General features: G+C 44.7%; 1 protein-coding gene across 2 annotated transcripts in view; it reads left to right on the forward strand.

Annotated features, from left to right (window-relative positions):
• The window catches only part of GRIN2C (glutamate ionotropic receptor NMDA type subunit 2C), a 106,181-nt gene that overhangs the window by 69,448 nt on the left and 19,228 nt on the right, over positions 1-17,505 (forward strand). For both annotated transcript variants that reach the window (XM_077327888.1, XM_077327889.1), the window contains exon 8: positions 17,306-17,431. In XM_077327888.1, coding sequence (XP_077184003.1) covers positions 17,306-17,431 — 126 coding nt within the window. The remainder of the gene's footprint in view (positions 1-17,305; positions 17,432-17,505) is intronic.

Genomic DNA, 17,505 nt, shown 5'->3' on the forward strand with positions numbered 1-17,505 from the left:
ATTCCCCTGCCAGGACAACGATAGCAGGGCTTTGAAGAGGCAGAGCTGTCAAGATATATGATATTCATTACATTCCCCTTATCTACTACATGAGCTTATCCCATCAGTGAAGGAAACTCACCTTGGCTTGATTTGCTCTTAACACATTCATGCCAAACATTTGCAATCACCCTATATAGGTCTAGATATTTAGAAATGAATTATTTCATTATTTGGTTTAATCACTTTCCAGAGATATAAATTAAATTAAGGAGGTTATTATCCCTCTGGAATCCCTTCTTTTGTAAAATATTTTTCCCTTCTTCAGTGGTGGCTCACACTTCTCAAAGTTGGCCAATAGAACAAGAGGTCCAATGAAATTATAGCATCTCCTAATCCTGAGATTATTTCCAAAGAACGTCTTGAGGATCCTTTCATTCATGAGAGTTGGTCTAGAGCAACTAGTCTGTAATTCTGTGCCTGGATTAGTGTACAACATGAAAGAATTATATCTTGTGTGATGAATGTGTCTCTGCTAGCACCCTTTTTTGGGGAGGGGGATTGCCAACAAGTTGCAGTAGACTTTTGGTGACCTCCTGAGGTTTTCAAGGCAAAAGATGTTCAAAGGTGGTTTGCCATTGCCCGCCGTTACAGTGTAACTGTCACTTTCCAGGCAAGTTCCCCATAAGCAGACTCTTAGTTAAAGAAATCTCTTTATTGAAAGGTTAACAAAATAGGTACATGAAAACTCTTTGCCTAACTATAAGGCTACTCCCAGCTCCCCCCCCCCCCAGTACCTTTGGTGCCAAACTCCATGTGCATGTTGCAAGATTCACATGCTGCAAACTAGCACCAGCTACAGGAATAAAAACATACCAGGACTACTGCCTCTGCTGCCCAAGGTTAGGCAATAACAGGAGGCACCAAGGAGACTCTTGGAAATTTACTGCCAGCCTCCCCGGGTTACAAAGTTAAAATAACATAGCTCACATTTCCCAGCTGCCCCTGTTCTTTGTCTAAAACAGGTAAAGATGGATGCAACATAACACTGGATAGGTATAAAACAGCTAGCAAACATATCATACAGGTCATGGGAAACACATTTGAAAACAGTCTCTTGACAGTGACCTTGGGCCTCCTTGGTGATCTCCCATCCAAGTAATAACCAAGGATAACCCCAGCCAGTCCACATTTGGGAGGGCCTCCATAAAATTCCAAGAAGGACTCATGGGGCTCTTGTGCCTTTCCCTATTAAAATAGAGCAAAGGAAAAATCTGTTCTGTTATGACTTAAAGGAGAAAAGGCAGAGGTGGCTATGGGCAGATTCAGCCTTTCTAAGGGTGGTTTTCCATTCTAAATTGCCCTTCCTCCTTAGGCTGGAGGAAAGCATTAAACCAGTGGTCCCCAAACTTTTTCGGGCTGCCACCCCTTGGCTCCCAGGCCACATCCCTAGTGCCCCCCCCAATACAAACATACAGCTCTTTCCTGGTGTTAGGTCTACTGCAAATTCAAAGCACACTATATTCCCTACACTTCTTTTGGGGTTGTAATGCAATGGCCATATTTTACTCTGGAAAAAAAATTACATAAGTTCCTTGTAAAAGTCATTTGTACAAAGCCACTTTGGATCCTCAGTGGGGAGAAAGACAGACAGGGAAAGAAAGAGGGAAAGAAAGTGAGAGCACTTGAGAAAAGCAAGCAGTGGTGAATCCCATGGACAAAAGCAAATGGGAGAAGGCTTTTCCAGCCTCCCAAAGATGGGGAAGAGTTACCAACTCTGGGACTGAATCTGCACTTGGCTTTTTATCCCCAGTGACCCCAAATTAAAAAAAGTAATCTACATGTTATTCAGTTTCCATTTTGATACTTAGCACTTTAAAATTTCTCTCTGCGACATCTATGATTGATCCTTGGTGAAACTGCTTTCCCCCCACGATATCTAGGAGTGGATATAACTCACTACATTTGAGAAAACCACTCCAAAAGCCCCAGTGTAGATCTCTGTGTTTTGCTTGATTAACTTCTTCCCCCTCATCTGTGCTTCCAACACCAACACTGACGTAGCACGGTAGTCTGTCACTGATTGGTCAGGGTGCTGGTTCCCAGTTGCCATTCCCTTGCAAAATTTATTTTTGCCCTCATTTTTTAAGTGACTGTGGTCTTGTCTGAAAGCCCACACTTCTATGTGCCAAGATTTGCATTTTGAATTATCTTCCTCCCACCTCGTCTCCGCCCCCCCCCCCATTCATTCAGGAAAAGAAAAATAAGCCACCTCGTGCTCCATCCTCCCACCCACCCTCCTGCTTGCTTTGGCTATAATGTCAGAAGACAAACAGCAGGAAATAAAACCCTCTCCAGCCTTGTGCTCCTTCAGTGCCAGCTGGGGCCTCGTGACCACTGCTCCCCTCCCCCCTCTTTGCTTCCCCAATCAAGCAGGAAGGAGAGAGCAGCTAGACAATTAGGTGTAGAAGGCAACATCTGTTTCAATTCGGGGGAAAAGAAAGTGAAAGACCCAGGTTGAGATCAATTTGAATTCAGCTGGATCAACAATGGAGGGAGAAAAAGTAAGTGTAGAACCAGCTCAGTTAAGAAGTTCCTGGAGATCTGTGATGGTACTGGGAAGGACAGAGTCTGAGGAGGGAAGGAGCTTAGCAGGAATATGATCTCATCCAGGAAACTAAGCAGGGCTGGCCCTGAACAACAGTGGGATGGGAGACCACCAAACAAGTCCAGGGTCACTGCTACCCAGAGGCAGGCAATGGCAAGCCACCTTGAAACATCTCTTGCTCGGAAAATGTAGCCATGCCTGCTGCCTTCTGCTGCCCCCAGATTCCTCACTGCCCTCCCAGATCCTTCCACTGCCCCAACGGTGGGCATCCCACCCATCTTGGGAGCCCCTACATAAAACTTTGCTCAGTAGAATGGTAGGATAGGGGCAGGATCCACTCCAGATGCTCCATGCAGAAGCTGTACCCACAAGCAATCTAAGGAAGGGGGTACAGCTAAGGTCTGCCTTCAAAGTGTCCTTTTAATATGCGGAGGAGGTTTTGTGTGGCTCTGCTGCAAATGGGAATAGGACAGTTACCCGGTTGGGTTTGTGACCACGATCACTGCCACCTTGGTGCTTCTGCACCTATGTGAAAATCACAAGCGGAAGGGGTGGGGACAGGGCCATGTAGAGGCTGTTCCACTCTGCCTCTGCCCTGCTAACTACTGCTTCCATAGCAGAAGCATCTTTTCATGCCTTTGTGTGGAACTTCCCTTAGTGAATAACACTTACAGGCAAGATTACATCAAAAACCCTGATTGTATCTTAAACGGCTAAGACCAACCAAGTCTGTTCACGGAGATAATTCTGACAGTGATCGGAGCAAAATTCCTCCCTTGAGTCTGTCCTGACTGTAAAGGCCCACTGATCTTTCCGGGCCTGTGATTTCCCCCCTCAATCTGTCAGAGACTTACGGTTTGAACTAAAGCAGGTCACACACAGTTCTTGCCCTGGTCCCAACAGGCCAAAGAGACACGGCAAAGCCAGAGAAGTGGGAGGTTTCCTCAGTGACTTTATAGAGCACTTCATTGGGATGAAGCTAACTGTCGGTTTAAAATTTATGGCTGTCCTTATTCATCACGACTGATAGCTGTTCCTTCCAGCTGGACTCTCAGTGCGATGCCAAATTCATCAATCACCTTGTGATATCCCAGGACTAATTTGGAAAAGTTGCCAAGGGGGAGGCAGAAGGTTGGGTTAAGTTTCTGTGTAGGTTCAACCAGTGTTGTCATTTTTATTGTGGGCTGGTAAGTTTCCTTGGCAAGCTGATATCCAGGGCTGAATGCTTCTCTCTGGTCAGAGCAGACTTTCTCAAATTTTTTTACCATTGAAAAACCCCTGAAACATTCTTCAGGCTTTGAGAAGCCCCAGAAATGGTGTGATCATGCAGAATATGGCTGGGGAGCATAGCTGTGGACACACCCACTCGTGGTCCTGTCCCTTCTCACCCCCTCCAGGCCCACCATTTGCCATTTTGGGAGGGGGAGCAGATCAATTTGACCATATGTAGTCATATCACCCAATAAATCTCATCAACGCTATTCCACTCTGCGATCCTCTACCTGTGATGGTTGACTGGGGAAGGATTGGGGATTATGTCATCATTTTATGGGTTTTAATGGTACTGGGGATTTATGTTTGATTTTAATGGGGTTTTAAATTGTTTTCATGTGACCTACCACAAGTCTTCAGAGAGTGGTGGGATATAAATCAAAATAATAAATAAATGTTTAATTTAAAGGATAATTTTTTAAAAATGAACTCCCATCCTTTTGGGAAACCCAGGGCTGTCAAGAAAACCCAGCGTTTCACGAAACAGAGGTTAAGAAAGCCTAGGTCAGAGCTTCAGTTTACCTCATCAGTTCCAAAATTTAAAACCTCCCCTTCTGGACTATGGTACATTAAGGGGGCCATCCAAAGATAAACCCAATGTCATTTAATGGTGATTACTCTCAGGAAACTTCCTTTTCTGCCTCAGTTACACACAAAGAGACACTTTAAAAAGAACTATTTAACACAGTCAGACATATGTCTCTGTTACACATAGTATCTGGAGAAGTTGATTCTTTTGTTAGGTAATTCACTGGCTATTTATAGGGCTCTGGACTTTCAGGGGAAAGGACTAACTTGGGTGATCTTCCAGAACTTTATCAGTACTGTGGTATGGCCCTCTGATAACACTCAAACTGGATCTTGCTGTCCCGCCAATGAGGTTGAAGACATACTGGGTGCCCTTTGCTCTCAATCCCAAAATAGATGTGGAGTTAGACCACCTCGTAGCCCAGGAAGTGTCAGAACCACTGCTGCATGCTTGCTAGGAGACTCCTATAATTATGCCTTTGAAGGCAATTGGTGACGTGCACTTTTGTGCCAAATATAAGTGCTGCATAAACAAAGCACTGCCCCCCTGTGCATTCCCAGTCCTGGTAATAAGTCACTTGCTGGCATCCCTTGCGGGGGGGGGGGGGGGAGGCAAGGTATTTGCTAAGCTGGACCTGGCACAGGCATACCAGCAACTGGTCCTGGGTGCTGAGGCTGTGGAAACGCACACGATTGTGACACACCAGGGCACCTTTAAGGTCCACCACCTCCAATTCAGGGTCAGTGTTGCCTCTGAACTCTTTCAGAGCATAACGGAAAGGCTTGTCTCAGGTGTTTGTACCGAAGTTCCTTTGGTCCCAACTGTTGAGCATTTTGCACGTGGGTCACCTGGGAATGGTTAGAATAAAGGTCCTGGCATGCAGTTATGTTTGGTGGCTGGGGCTGGATGCTGAAGTAGAGGCTTGGGTGGTGTACTGCTTGGCCTGCCAAGAAATGTGGCCATCACCACCGGGCACTCCCATTCACTTCTGGGAACAGGCCGGAGCCCTCTGGTCACAGCTCCACATTGGTTTTGCAGGACCGTTCCAGGGGCAGACATTTTTTATTGTTGTGGACGCTTTCATCAAATGGCTCGATGTCCCCCCTTTCCAGTCTATGACGTCTGCTTCTGTCACCTGAGAGCTGTGCCAACTGTTTGCGACTCACAGACTGCTGGATGTGCTGGTCTCAGACAATGGCATGCAATTCACTTCTGTGAAATTCTAGACATTCTTGAATGACGGACTTATCTGACAGGTAATCTCCCCTCTATTCTACCCGGCCATGAACGGCCTGGTGGAGTGGATGGTGTGAACAATGAAGGAAGTGTTGCAGTGCATAGTGCTTGGGGACTGGAACTGTCCTTTGGCAAGCTTCCTTTTGGCACAACATGTGACACTGTGTGTGGCAACAGGCCAGAGTCTGGCTGAACTCTTGCTGTATCAGTGGCTAACAACCTTATTGGGTTGCCTGTATCCAGGCTTGGTGGTTGGAGGGCTGACACTGTGAGGCGGGTGGCTGCAGATATTTGCACCGGCAGAGCATGTGTATATGCAAAATTACAGGGCTGGTCCAGTGTAGTGCCCAGCACAGGTTGTCAAGGCAACCGGCCCAGTTTCTTACCAGGTCAGCTGGCCAGCCAGGACAGTTGTCAGGTGGCATGTAGATCAGATGTGCCACCATGTCACACTGGCCCAAGCCCAAATCTGAGGATAGGCCCCCTGGGCAACTGCAGGAGAAAGATGGGAACCCAGAGGATCCCCGTACAAACACTGGGAGGGGGGGGGGGTTGATGTTAAGCCTGAGCCACAATGGAGGGAGACTAGGGGTACAGACACAAACCTGGAAGTGACTGAGCCACCATTGGCAGTACGTTCATTGCCAGAGGCACAAGTGAGGCATTCTCCTAAGGAGCGAACTCGCCCCGGGCACCTCAAAGTTTATGTCGAACAAGGGGGGAGGGGTGTAATGTATTGAGCAACAAAAGGGTTAATTTTGTGTGCTTGTGTTTCCTGTGTGCAGGAAGGTTTTAGGTGGGAAGAAGAAGAAGAAGAGTTGGTTCTTATATGCCGCTTTTCCCTACCCGAAGGAGGCTCAAAGCGGCTTACAGTCGCCTTCCCATTCCTCTCCCCACAACAGACACCCTGTGGGGTGGGTGAGGCTGAGAGAGCGCTGATATCCCTGCCCGGTCAGAACAGTTTTATCAGTGCCGTGGCGAGCCCAAGGCCACCCAGCTGGCTGCATGTGGGGGAGCACAGAATTGAACCTGGCATGCCAGATTAGAAGTCCGCGCTCCTAACCACTACACCAAACTAACCACTACACCAAACTGGGAAACAGGGTTATATAAGGAGCAGTCGTTTCCCTGCTCATTCACTGGCTGTGTTCAGAGTGTTGGTTGGTATCATTAAAGAGTTCCTATTTTTATGGCTTGCTTTGCCTCAAGTTATTTCAGAGCTCATGGCTGGGGTGAGGTTCGATCTGGAGACTTCCCAGCCTCTGCACTCAGCTGTTGCCCTCCACCGGCTCCTTTGCCTCAATTCTTCACTCATTATTCTGTGGAATACTTTTTTGTTTCAGCTTCTGAGAGGTGAAGGGCAGAAGCCAAACTGTACCTCCCAGTTCCAGTGTCTTGTGGCACACACCTCTCCTTCCCCTTAAAAGAAGAATGATGCCAGGGAAGCATTGCCTTCCCCTCTGTACAGTCCCCCCAAAGACAAGTGTTCAGGGGAAGGTGAGGACACAGATTTCCCATTGGCTCCCCTGACAGTCCCTCCAAGGCAGATGGGGCTTTCTTAGGCCTGCCCCTCCTCCTTCCTGTTGTGAAACAGAAGCTGTCACTTCCTTTCTCGTATTTCTGCAGCACCAACCTTCATCTATGCCAAAAGCTTCAGGCACTAAAATAAACAAAAGGGAGGACAGTTGGGCACAGAAAATTATTCCTGCAATGAACTGAGAAGCCATCTTAGGTTTTTGGGGAGGAATTGCAAAATAGCAATTATGGAAAACAGGCATTTTGAAGCAGGCCACTAGTTAAAACATCCACAGGGAAAATAATGTAATGCCCTTTCACAGAAGAGCTTTCTGTGAAATGTGACCCTTTTGCACATGGCTATTTCAGCTGACTTTGTGCAGGATTGTGTTGTGCTTTCTGTCATTTGGTACCTCAAATGTTATATTATGCAAGTTAGCACTTTTCAGCATGGTACGGAGCAAGTGAGTTGCGTCTACCACGGGAGAGCTGACATCTTGCAGTCACACCCCAGAAAGATTTGCAGAGCTCTGCTTGGCATATATAGCCATGCCTGCCTTTTGACACAGCAGATGATGGATGGGTCTAAGATTTTTCACTGGGATATGGGCTAATTCTTGGAATCACTGAGATTTGCTTGGCCCACTCCACGATCAAGCGTGGATTCAGTGAACATGAACAATATGTGCTTCTGGTGAGAAATGTAATAATGTAATAATGTACATTGTTGTATATCTCTGAAGAGTGAAATAAATACATTTGAAAAGTATGATAGTGACAGGATTTGCTATACTTTGTGTCTATCCGTCCCCCAACTTGATGCTGGGCCCTGTTCTCCTTTGAGTGTCAAGTTAGGTCATGAGACCCATGAGACCCAGCTTCCATGACAAAAGATAAGACTTAATACCATCATGTTCAATGGAGTAGAATAAGGCTCTCTCTGGGGGCCTCTCAGTGATGAATGTGCACCTTTAACCACAAAAGAAACCTCCTGTTACATACCATGTGTCTCATGTAATTAGTTTGATCTAAAATTGCTCACAAGAGCCTCTTGTGGCGCAGAGTGGTAAGGCAGCCGTCTGAAAGCTTTGCCCATAAGGCTGGGAGTTCAATCCCAGCAGCCGGCTCAAGGTTGACTCAGCCTTCCATCCTTCCGAGGTTGGTAAAATGAGTACCCAGCTTGCTGGGGGGTAAACGGTCATGACTGGGGAAGGCACTGGCAAACCACCCCGTATTGAGTCTGCCATGAAAACGCTAGAGGGCGTCACCCCAAGGGTCAGACATGACTCGGTGCTTGCACAGGGGATACCTTTACCTTAAAATTGCTCACTATGCATGGATCAGTTCAAAACTTTCCTCTAGCATATGACTCTTTTCCCAGGACCCCAAAAAACACATTTCTCTTCTTCAACTAGACAGGTGGCATCATGGATACCTCTCTTCCCAAACCTGGAAAGAAAAAGAATCTTTTGTTTGTGAATATGACTACTTGCCTTATAACTAGCAGAAACATCTTTCCCCAAAGGACACCTTTTATCTAGCTCCCAATCATCTTTTTTCTGTCCCCATATATTGCATCATGTGGATCATGTCATTTCCCCACTGGGGTTGTTTGCTGCCTAGAGGATTTGATTCCTACCTTGGGAACTGGTACCTTTCTCTACAACTTGGTTCCCTTACACACACACACACACACACACACACACACACACACACTACTATAGTTGCCTAGTTACTTTATAGTAGAGTATAATTACTTTGAAGTGATTGACTTTTTGGTGGGTTTTCTTGTATTTGGTGGGGTTATTGGATCCTGTTGACTGCTTAAGATGGTTTTCCTCAGCCCATGTATTTATAGTAATGCACCCCAGTAAACTTTAGTTCTGCTTCCCCTGTACCCAGATTTGCAGTTTGGGGAGGACATGTCTCCACTGCCCAAATTTGACATATTTTGTTCCTGCAAGCCACCCAGGTGTAAGATTTTTTAAACACGGCAATAAGGGTGGTAGAATGAGGATTTACACCCATATTGGAAAGTGGACAAGATTGGACTCATGAGGCTGCTTTGTACTGAATCAAACCGCTGGTCATCCATCAGGGTCAGCATTGTTTGCTCAGACTGTCAGCAGCTCTCCTGAATCTCAGGCTGAGTTTCACTTCAGGTACTTCCTAGTTGTTTTAACTGGAGATGCAGGGGATCAAATCTAGGATCTTCTGAATGCCAAGTATATGTTCTGGCACTGAGCCCTGGGTCCCCCCATCTTTTTTAAAGAAAGGTCATACAAATGCATGTCTAATAGGTATATTTTCTTGAACACACAGTAATAGCTACATGCACTGATCTTAAGGATAGATTCAAATGGGTAGCCGTGTTGGTCTGAAGTAGCACAATAGAATCAGAGCACTGATCTTAAGGTGAAGATTTTTAACCAAAGCCATAAGGGTTATCTCAGTATGGTACAAAACATGGAAGCCAAGACAGCAGTTATCAGCAATTATGTGTCCAATGTATGAGTGCCCCCCACCCCATGTTTCTGTGGATCCCCTGGCTACATCTAGGATAATTAACAGGAGTAGTGGTAAGAAGTTGTTTGGTCATGTGCTGTGTACATGTTGTGCAGCTGTATTTTCCTTCAGATGTCTGTGTATGCTGTTATGCCAGAAAGCCTCTCAAATCTTACATGTAACCTTTCAGCAACGGTAAAGGATCGTAAGTATATTTTAAAAATCCCACTCAGCTAAGGACCGAGGGAGGCATTTGTCTGAACTGGTGAGTGGGGGGCCCTTCCATATTGCAGCTGCTGCTTCTTGGGCTGCAATCCCCCCGCTTAAGTGAGCACCGGGAGTCTGCTGGGATCCGTGGAAATTCCTCCGCCTCTCTAAGTGATAAAGCTCCATGAATATTTTATGTGTGGAACTTAAATAGACGGAGCTCCCCTCTGCCAATCTAAGCCATCTTTTTATTAGTGTTAGGGAGCAAAACAGCCCTGAGGACTCTGCTTCTTGTGGACAGATTTCGCACCTTTTGCTGACTCCCTCTCATCTGCCTCAACGTACTAATGAAATGCATCTGATGCCATCAGATAAAGTTTCTGTCCTCCCTGACAGGGAAGGACAAGCTGACAAATGGGCCTTGGTGCTGTATTTTGAGGGCCTGAATTAATCCCATCCTTCAGCCTGCCCTTTAATGCTGAAGTTCCCTCCTTCTTTCTCTCCCTCCCTCCCTCCCTCTCATTGTCTATTGCTATCCTTTGCCAACTGTTAGGTCTTTCTCGGTCTATTTGTTTCTCTCTCTTTTTATGTACATGTGGCAGCGACAACCTGGCTCCCATCCTCTTTTGATCGTGCCCGCATGACTCTTACATAGTATTTCAGAGATGAAGAAGAAAAGAAGAGCTGTTCTTTTGTACCCTGCTTCTCACTATCTGAAGGAGTCTCAGAGCGGCTTACAATTGCCTTCCCTTCCTCTTCCCAAAAGCACCCTGTAAGGTAGTGGGGTTGAAAGAACTCTGGGAGAACTGCTCTGCAAGTAAAGCTCTATCAGGACTGTGACTAGCCCTAGGCCAGCCAGCTGCATGTGGAGGAGTGGGGAATCAAATCCAGTTCTCCAGACCACTACACCACACCAGCTCTTGGCATAACCAGGCAAGCGGCCTCTCTCAGCCTTGGCCTCTGCTGTTGGGAATAATTACAGAAGGCCCAGAGCAGCATAATTTCCCCCCTTCCTAGGCTTCTCAACTGACCGCTTGGTGAGGAGGTGCTGCTGCTGTGTTTTTTGCCCCCTCCTCCTGCCAACTAGTTCTCTGACCCACACAGTCCCCCCTTCTGCCCCTTACTGTCGCCCAGTTGTTGTGTGCACACCTGAAATGCATCAGGTCCAGGAGGGGCAGACAAGGAAGGCAGGAGTGGGGGAAAGCTGAAGTTCCAGCATCTCCAACTTAGGTAGTTTGCAAGGGCTGCAGCAGGAAATCCCCAGGGAACAGCTCAGCAGCCCTATTCCCTTGTCATGGCTTTAGATGGATATGACCTTCATGTAAACAGCTCTTTGGAATCAGGCGTGTGTGTGAATATTCATTAGCTACAATGCATTAGCTACTATGGCGCCATTGACTTTAATGGGAGTATCACTATTTCTGCCTTTCCCAGGGCCAGGGAGAGTGGGGGTTTCAGTTACAGCTCCCAAACTGTCAGGGTAGCTCTGGGAGACTCTCCCCTGATCCTCCTCCAAATTTCACAACAATTGGACCAGAGGGTCCACTTCAAGGGGTTCCAAAAGAGGGTGCCCCCATCCACTCCATTTCCAATGGGACAGTCTCTCTGTAACTCACTCCATGCAGGTCTGGCTTTGACCCTGACCCAGAAATTACAGCTGGTACAGAATGCAGCTGTTAGGGTCTTTACAGGAACATCTTGGAATGCCCATATCCAGCCTGTGCTGAGACAGCTACATTGGCTTCCAGTTGCGGCCCAGATTAGGTTCAAGGTCTTGGTGTTGTACTTTAAGGCCCTTTGTGCTCTGGGATCTGCATATCTGAGGGACTGCCTTTTGCCCTATGTCCCATGCAGGGCTTTACGTTCAGCAGGTACTAACTTATTGGTAATTCCTGGCCCCAGGAGGGCTCACCTGGCCTTGACTAGGGCCAGGGCCTTGTTGGTCCTGCCCCAACCTGATGGAATAAGCTCCCAGAGGAACTGCATGCCCTTGGAGAGCTTTCAGCTTTCTGTAGGACCTATAAAATGGAGCTCTTCCACCAGGTTTATGGTCGGGGCCGGTGCTAGAGCAAAGGAAGGGTCCAGGCGACCCCAATTGGGGTCGGAACCTCAAGGCTGAGAACCACTGCTGTAATTGAACCCCCCACCCCCTCAGGCCCTGGGAAAGGCGGAAATATGTTGCCGAAAGAGCACTGCGGTCAGCCAACACTAACCAGCTAAGATTCCCTGGTCCCAAGAGTCCCACTTGGCCTCAACCAGAGCCAGGGCCTTCTCAGACCTGCCTTCCTTCTCATGGAATGAGTTCTGGGAGAGATTAGGGCCCTGACAGAACTTCTTAAATTCTGCAGAACCTGGAAGACAGAACTCTTCCGCTAAGCTTATGGTCAAGTCCTGCAGAAAGTACACCTAAACAGTTGATTGGACCTCCCTCTGTCCCTTCTCCCTCTCTACCGCCTCCTTATATTATTATACCACCAACTATCCAGAGACTAATATCTATTGGTGCTGATTTTTTTTGTCTTCTTTTAAATTGTTAACTTTAATGGATTAATGTAAATATATTTTCTAACTTTATTCTTGTAACCAGTGTTTTAGATTCATGCTGCACAGCACTCTGAGAAAGTTGGTCCAAGAGGGGTGGTATAAAAGCTGAAAAAATAAATAAATACATAAATTAAATAGTCGCTCATTTACTATGTTGTATTATTATGGGTAAGGATGAAGAATGGTTTATTTATTTCATTTTTACATGTATACACTGCCCTTCCCCAGGGGCTCTTGGTAACCTGGAGTGCTATTTAAGCCATGGGTCATCAGTAACCATGGAAGCTAGACTTAGTTAAGGGGTTTGATTGTAACTTTGCCTAGTGATTACCATTTATGCATAAGGGACTCAGTCCCATGGGACAGTGGATCTAAATAGATAAGGAAAATGTTCTGCAAAGATAAGGTATGCAGTTATTCTCAGTCCTGAACAAGACTCTTGCTATTATTTTAACTCCACTCTCCCTATGAGTCTGCAAGGCAGTTCTAGCTTCAGATCTAGGGCCTGGATATAGATGGTTTTGTTCCCTACCTTGCCACATCTGCATGGGAATTGTTATGAATAGGGTATAGTGTCAAGGAAGGGATCAGGCTTATAAGACATTTTTTAAAATACCACATTTGTTAAGTAGATTTTAAAACTCAAATTCATAATTACAATTAAAATCAACCCTATTTATTATTCAGCCTTCAAGCTGTCACCTCTCTGTAAGGTGCTTATATGACTGCAGAAACTGAGGAGAGATTGTTTAGAGGTGACCTTTCAAGTGGGGAGGCCAGCATCTTGATGCTTGTACTAGGCCACCACCATAGGCCTGGCGGAACAGTTCTGTTTTACAGGCCCTGCAGAACTGGTTAAGATTTGATATTGGGGGGCAGGGGGCTGTTTGTGAGCAAGTAAAGGTTTGCCCCCCGGTACTTATGAAAGCAAACTGTCATTATTCAATAGAGATTGTAAGTCAATGATGATGCGTTGAACTGGTTAGAGTTGAGAGCTGTGTGTGACCACTAATAGTTCTCTGTTATTGTCTCTTTGGGACCTATCTTGCAACAGGTTTTTTCTGGAACTGTTTCTGCACTAGCAATATCGTTCGGATTTGCATTTTGAAAGGGTCAACTTTTTTGTCCATTTCCGCACTGAAATTTACTTCTTTAGATGCAGTCCCGATTTACCCCCTCATTTGCCTCTCAGCAAAGGCATCCCCAAAAAACAAGATTTCATCTTTTCAAGTGGATTCTAATGGGATCTGATTCAGGGCTGTCCACTGCAGAAATATATGCAGTTGTGTGTTTTCCCCATAATTCCTTCATGATACATACTATTGACAGTCCTGCACATAGGGCACATACCTGCTTCCATTCTGCCATCTGTGCACATTAACCAAACAAACAACAAAGGGAACACGGACAATGCACTGAACAAGCAGAAACCGAAAGGTCCATGTAAAACCTGGCTTTGTTTGTTTGTTATGTGCGAAGTCGTGTCCGACCCATCGCGACCCCATGGACAATGATCCTCCAGGCCTTCCTGTCCTCTACCATTCCCCGGAGTCCATTTAAGTTTAACTCAAATATTTTGGCCACCTCATGAGAAGGAAGGACTCCCTGGAGAAGAACCTAATGCTGGGAGAGATCGAGGGCAAAAGAAGAAGGGGACGACAGAGAAAACCTGGCTACCTAACTTAATAATGCAAAACATACAATGTTTCCCCCCAACAAAGTATTTTTTTCAACAAGAATATATTAAAGAACAATGCAAGTAATACATAGACAAATAAGAACCATAAGCATGGTTCTAAGAAGCCAATGAAAATATATACAACAGATAATACAGTGATAACAATCTAGAGAAGGATAACAGATGTCACTACATTTTTCCAGCCAAATACAAAGAGTGGCTGTTATATTTTCTCAGAACAAAACAGGTACTCCAAGGAGAATTCACGCATAGTGCGCATTTTGCCCCATCAGGCTTCTTTAAGGGGCAGACCTCCAAAAACAATATTATAAATAGTACAGGAACAAAAGATGCCATGTTTAAATACACAAATTACAACCTACAAAATGTTGTGAAATAAATAATTTTTTTGCATTGTATGTTTTGTGAAATATATATCCCCAGGCAGAATAATGTCTCAGTGTCTTACCAGCACTCAAATTAAATCAAAATACCTTTATTGGCATTGTTAATTAACACATGGACAGTCTTACCAGTAGTGTAAATTTGTAGGGCTATGAATCAAATAAGGATTCTAATGTAGTGACACACCTAGAACAAAACAGATTCCAAATAACAAATATGTTAATGATATTTTATATGCTGACTGCACTTTAACTAAAATTAGTTACCTTACCCCTTATAAATCTTGAAGAGCATCATCAGTTTTTCAAATTTAAACTGAAACATAAATAATAATGTCTAAATCACTGATAAGCATAACTACTAAGAATGGTTGCAGCCCAATTTAAGAATTGTTTTGAGATAAACTCCCCAGGGAAAATGTGGGGAAGAAACCTCAGCATGCCAAAATTCCTCAAAAAAACATTCAAACTGGTGAATAGCCCCCAGTAGAATGGAAGAGAAATTGTTAAACAGATCCTTAATGGGAAACTAACAAAAAAAAACTGCTCATACGAAGCGACTCGGAAAAACCAAAGTCAAATAAAACAAGACAGAACCAATTGGATGGTCATACCCTTAGGATGAAGGCAGTCCTATTAAAAATGTAGAAGGCCTCCTGCTGCAAAAGAATCCTTGTAATATTGATGCAATTAAAAGCATGGGGCTTGATAGTATTAAATTTAAAAAAATGAAATGTCTTTGGCACCATGGTATGAAGTGAGACAATGTTCCACCACTGGAGCTTCAAGTACTTTTTGTTCAATACATGACTTGTGTTCTAACACATGTGTTTTTATGGATCTGGTGGACAAGACTACCTCTAATAAGGGACAAGGACAAAAAGCCAAATATGAATTGTAATGAGAACTGCAGTTAGAGAAGCTGTTAGAATGCAAGACTCTATCACGACCAGGTACAGCCAAATCAGACACAACATAAGATACACAAAGCTACACAAGCCCCACAGTGACGAAAACCCTTATGTTTGTGGTCCACATATTTAGTCAACTGAAAATCCATGTGAACAAGAAAATTCTTCAAGTTTTTCCTCGGTTCAGACCTATCAAATGAGGTTTTTCACACCCAGGAATGTTCTGTATCAACCCACAATATTTATGAGTAATCCTTTTAATAGAAGAGGATAAATTGGAATATTCCAGTGACAAAATTATATTATTCTCTTGATCTCTCACTTTTGTCTGAAAAAGAGATGACTGCTAATAGCATCAGCTCTAGATCTAGCTTTTTGAACTACTCTTTTGGAATAACCTTGAGGAAATAAATTAAGTTCCAGTTGCTGTGTTGCAGCACAATTAGATGTTTCAGAGGTGCTATTCCACTTGCAACGGAGGAACTGGCCATATGGTAAATTGAACCATAATTTATAAGGGTGATATGAACTAAAATGAAGAAGTTAATTCCAATCAGAGGTTTTTCTATAAATATTGACTTGAAGACTCCCAGCCAGATTCAAAGATACTATGATATCTAAAAATGAAATAGACTGAGATTCAATATGATCAGAAAATCTAATGATTGGATGTATCATGTTGATCCACTCAAGAAATTCCAAAGCTTTAGACTGATCCAGAAAAAAGCAGGAGGGCAGAAAAAGTCCTAGTCAGCTTGGTGTAGTGGTTAGGAACGCGGACTTCTAATCTGGTGAGCCAGGTTTGCTTCCCTGCTCCCCCACATGCAGCCAGCTTCGTCTCCCCACAGCACTGATAAAGTTGTTCTGACCGAGCAGCTATATCAGGGCTCTCTCAGCCTCACCCATCTCACAGGGTCTCTGCTGTGGGGAGAGGAAAGGGAAGGTGATTGTAAACTGCTTTGAATCTCCTCCTGGTAGAGAAACGTGGCATATAAGAACCAACTCTTCTTCTTCTAGCTCAATAGCAGATATAAAACTCCTCCTACCGAAGTTTTGTGTACTTATTATTATGTTCTGGTTTGGGTTTAAAAGACTTTTTCCAATTAAGGGTTCAGTTTTTGTTTAGGGAAAGGGAAAAAAGAGACAGTCCAGTTTTTGGTTTTACCCCAGTGCTTACCTACTATGTTTATGGTTGCACATTTTCTTGGCACACTTTGTAGTGTTTGCTGCAGCAAGCACTGGCATGCACCCAGCCAATATGGCTGAAATTGGTCCTGTGAACTAATATGGGAGTTCTAGAGCTAGATGTTGGAAATGTAAACCTAAATCCTCGCATGCACTCACAGCTATCCTTATGCTCTATGCTCCTGCTTGCTTGCAAGAATTCTTGGACAGTGCTAGATAAAACTGATCAGTCTTATAGAATTTTGGAAAGTCAGACAAGTGGGAAGTAAACAGCTCCACATCATCTTGATGTCATTCAGCTCAGCTCTTAGTCGAAACCACAAGTCTTCCAATGGTAGAAAGCCAGGAAGATTTCATAAAATGCTGTAGGAATGAATTCCACTTTTTAAGCACTGGGTGTTATTTGAATACTCTTTCTCTCTTAGATGTATGTAAATCCAGCACACTGCTACAAGGTGTTGCTGAGATGGAATTCGGCTCCATGGTAGCAACCGTTTTGTATCTTTGTTATTAGCTGTACTCATACTAAGGGGATCCGGGGGAGGGGAGGGGGCATGCTACTATTTCTAGGAGGTTATAAGAGGAACCTCAATTCATTCAGGGGGTAAAGCAGGGAATGCTGCCTCCCATTTAAATACTGATGGGCAAGACTTCTGTTACAACCAGAGAACACAGACAGGTGATTGCTAGCTTGCTGTGCACCGGATTGACTGGCTTTCTTTTGCCTTCTAGAACCCTACAGTCCAGCCGTGTGGGTGATGATGTTCGTGATGTGTCTCACTGTGGTTGCCATCACAGTCTTCATGTTTGAATATTTTAGCCCTGTTGGCTACAACCAGAATTTAACCAGTGGCAAAAGTAAGTAATTTTCTGAATCGACTGAAGGCCATCGTAAAAAACATGGACAATGCAGAAGGCATGTAAAACAGACA

The sequence above is a fragment of the Paroedura picta genome, chromosome 3 (assembly GCF_049243985.1).
Source record: "Paroedura picta isolate Pp20150507F chromosome 3, Ppicta_v3.0, whole genome shotgun sequence".
In the NCBI taxonomy this organism is placed as follows: Eukaryota; Metazoa; Chordata; class Lepidosauria; order Squamata; family Gekkonidae; genus Paroedura; species Paroedura picta.